The 3331-nt window shown below is 30.4% G+C and overlaps 2 protein-coding genes across 4 annotated transcripts in view; one reads left to right on the plus strand and one right to left on the minus strand.

Moving 5' to 3' along the window:
• Nucleotides 1–3331, minus strand: part of LOC118739040 (nuclear hormone receptor FTZ-F1) — a 628268-nt gene that overhangs the window by 564790 nt on the left and 60147 nt on the right. The window lies entirely within an intron of this gene.
• LOC118739714 (speract receptor) overlaps nucleotides 2956–3331 on the plus strand; it is a 10462-nt gene continuing 10086 nt past the window's right edge. Inside the window, exon 1 of the mRNA XM_036471226.1 lies at nucleotides 2956–2961. Coding sequence (XP_036327119.1) covers nucleotides 2956–2961 — 6 coding nt within the window. The remainder of the gene's footprint in view (nucleotides 2962–3331) is intronic.

The raw sequence follows: 3331 nt of genomic DNA on the forward strand, positions 1-3331 counted from the left end.
TTGAAAAAAATGTCGCTTACGTTATTTTGGCGGTTAGGGCTCGATATCACACATAGAATATTTGATACTATGTATACACCCCGTGTCAAAATTATAAGCGCACCGTAAATTGAAAAGGTTTAACAATTTATTATTTTGTTGTTAAAATTTAATTTTTTTTTATAAAAATATAGTTTATTCTGTAACAAAACCATGAAAATCTAATTTTCAAGGTTTGCGCTTATTCAAAATCCTTCTAAGAAGTCGAATTAAAAAGCTTAAAATTTTTATTATAGTGTGTTGACTTCTTTAAATATTTCACAAAGTTTGAAACTTGCATTTTTATAAAAAAAAAAATTATTAAAATTAATTCAACAAAAAATTTATTGTAAAAACTTGTAAATATGCGCTGCGCTTATAATTTTGACACGGCGCAAAGCTTAAGAGCGCACCCAAGTACGAGTGTGAGGGTTTAAATATCTTGCAAAGTTTATGTTATGATTATAAAAGTTTAACCGCTACTCAATTGATCTCTAAAAATACATAATAATAATAAATAAATAACCACTTTTTTATGATTTCACCAATCGGAGTAAATTTGATATTTTTATTACTACCTGGCCAATCTCTAAATATTTCAAACCAAAATAAGCACTAAATCTCGTTGCTGAAAAGTATGGAAGAGTAGCGTGTGTCGAAAGGCTGGCTTTAGTATAATGCGGCATTCGCAGCATACGATTGCGAATGACTCACTGGCGCCGAGCTGTTGAAGAACTTTTGGCAAATAAACATGCAAAAAATAATTCCGATACTAGCAGGTCAATATTCTTATTAAGTAACTCTCATCAAAAAATTTCTTGTGGTTTAAAGAATAAAGGGCATGCCGAACTATACTCAAGCCAACTTCCCGACATAAGCTACTATTCCATACGAACACAGATATATAGATATCGTTACCTTAATATAGCAAGGCACTATCTCACATTTTTGTTTCTTAACAGAGTAGTTATAACGCTATATAAATACTAAAGTTCCTCAGTTGCAAATTCCTCCAAAACTTTGGTTTTTAATACACACCGAAACAAATTAATTGATGTAGTAGCTGTTTTTAAATTCGCTTAGGTCCTTACTGAACAGTCTGCCGACTTTTGTACAAAGCTGAGTTTCGAAAGAAAATGAGTTAGGGCCTTTCTATATGAAGGTGACGGTATGTATGTAGGTACATTAGACCGTACCATTTTGGGTGACACCCACATACGGCGATCATTTTTTTTTTTTTAATAGCTCTACTGGAACAATCAAAAAACTTCTTCAGCAAAAGCTTAATGGTTTATATCTCGCTACTTTAATATCCAAATTTAAATACGCAAGATCTAATGCATATAAATATGTACATACATGCATTCTCTATGTTCTAAAATTTAATGAAGCTTGCAAATTCGGTAAATTTGTTAATTACAAAAGCAATTGGAACATTCTGTTCGTTTATTTGGCTAATTTTGGCTCAATCTACATGCCATTAAGCAAAGTTGTCGCCTTTGAAGTGAAAATGCATCCACAAAAAAGAAACATCTACTGTTTGGTATGCTTTCGTTGATGCTTCCTCCTTTAAAAATAAAGACGGTGAGAACGTTATCGCCAACGGCTGGTGCTATAGCGCCGCGATTTCCGATCATTTCGGGCCCCAATTGAATGGAATGTTGACTGTAGATATGTTTTTCCAGCAAGACGGCGCCACATGCTGTACGATGCGTCAAACAATCGATGCATTGAAGGAAAGGAAACATCTGTTGAACGCGTTATTTCACGAAATGGGCCAGTCAATTGACCACCAGGAGCGGGCGACTGACTATTTCTGTGGAGTTATGTGATGCTATTGGTTTCTGTGAATAAAGGGGAAACTTTGAACGGTTATCGAAATGCGGCATTCATTCCTTGAAAAAGCGTTCGAAAAATGGGCTTCCAGAATGTGCTGCATCCAAGTTAACCGCGTGAGCTAGTCCGATTTGAAAATACCTCCAAAAATCTCATTGCTTCGATGCCGATGATAAATTTTTTTTTTAATTTTATGCAGACCTTTTGAGCTTAAACTCTTCTATCATCTGAGTTGATTTTTTAGAAAAACTATTTTTAAAAACCAATTTCATTATTTATTTTATTTATATTTTACTTTAAACTCTATTTTGGAAGGGTTTTCAATTAATTCCAGCCGACGTAAATTTTGATATTTTTCCGAAATATTTTGGAGGAAGGCTTAAAATATAATAAAATATATATATTATTTTTTGTGTTGTTTTTTATTTTTTTTTTTGTTTTTGTATAGATAATGATTCGCCGTAATGTACATATGTATGTTATCTCATCATTTTATTTCAATGTGAAGTTGTACACCTCAAAAGAATTTTTATATGTGAATTTTCGTTTATATTTATTTTACCGTCTTCAAAAAAGAAGGAGGTTATCAATTCGTCGCAATATTTTTAATGTATTTTAATAACTTTGGACCACATTAACCATAAAGGTGGTACCTCAAGGGTGGTCACATACTAATTTGGTTTAGTTCCGATTATTGGATTATGAAAAAATTAACGCTTCTCCTAAATTTTTATATGAGAATTCATTTGGACTTTTTTTTTTTTTTTTGCTTAAAAAGAAGTTGCTTGTAGCTCGATAATATTTTTCATTTGCTTAAAAGAATAGAATTAAAGAAAAGAATTTTGCTAAAAAGAATATTTTTCATTTGTTTAAAAGAAAATTTCAGATTTTTTTAGACTTTCCGAAAGCAAAAACAGCATTCTTCATTTTCGATCAGATTTTCTGCTCTCCAGCAACGATGAAGAGTGAAATTTAAAAGGAAACAAAAAAATATTATTGAATTAAATAAAAATAAATTAAAATAAATAACCATAAATTAAATCAAATAAAAACAAAATAAATTGTATATGAGTATGATAGACAAGCGTGAACTGGAGCAATATGGAGGTCATACAATTTTTTTTTTTTTTTTATGAGAAAACTTCTAAAGTGGCAATTTGTTTTACTTATTCAACATCTTCTTTACCACCAAACGAATATTATGCAATGAAACAAATGTACGCACATTCTAGTGTGTACGTTAAATGCTTTAAATAAACAAAAATATTGCATTAAAAAATTCAAATTAGAGTGTATGTATATAAAGTATGTATCAAGAAACAATTATTTAACATTAGTAGGTTTGGATACTACAAAACTCAAAGTACATAGCTTATAATTAATAAAATTAAAAATAAACAGAAAAACAACTTATAAATAATTGTATGCCCAAGAAATAATAACTGTATAAAGATCTCATTGAATGAAACTTTTTGTG

The sequence above is a fragment of the Rhagoletis pomonella genome, unplaced genomic scaffold (assembly GCF_013731165.1).
Source record: "Rhagoletis pomonella isolate Grant_MI unplaced genomic scaffold, Rhpom_1.0 Rhpom_scaffold_00005, whole genome shotgun sequence".
Taxonomy (NCBI): domain Eukaryota; kingdom Metazoa; phylum Arthropoda; class Insecta; order Diptera; family Tephritidae; genus Rhagoletis; species Rhagoletis pomonella.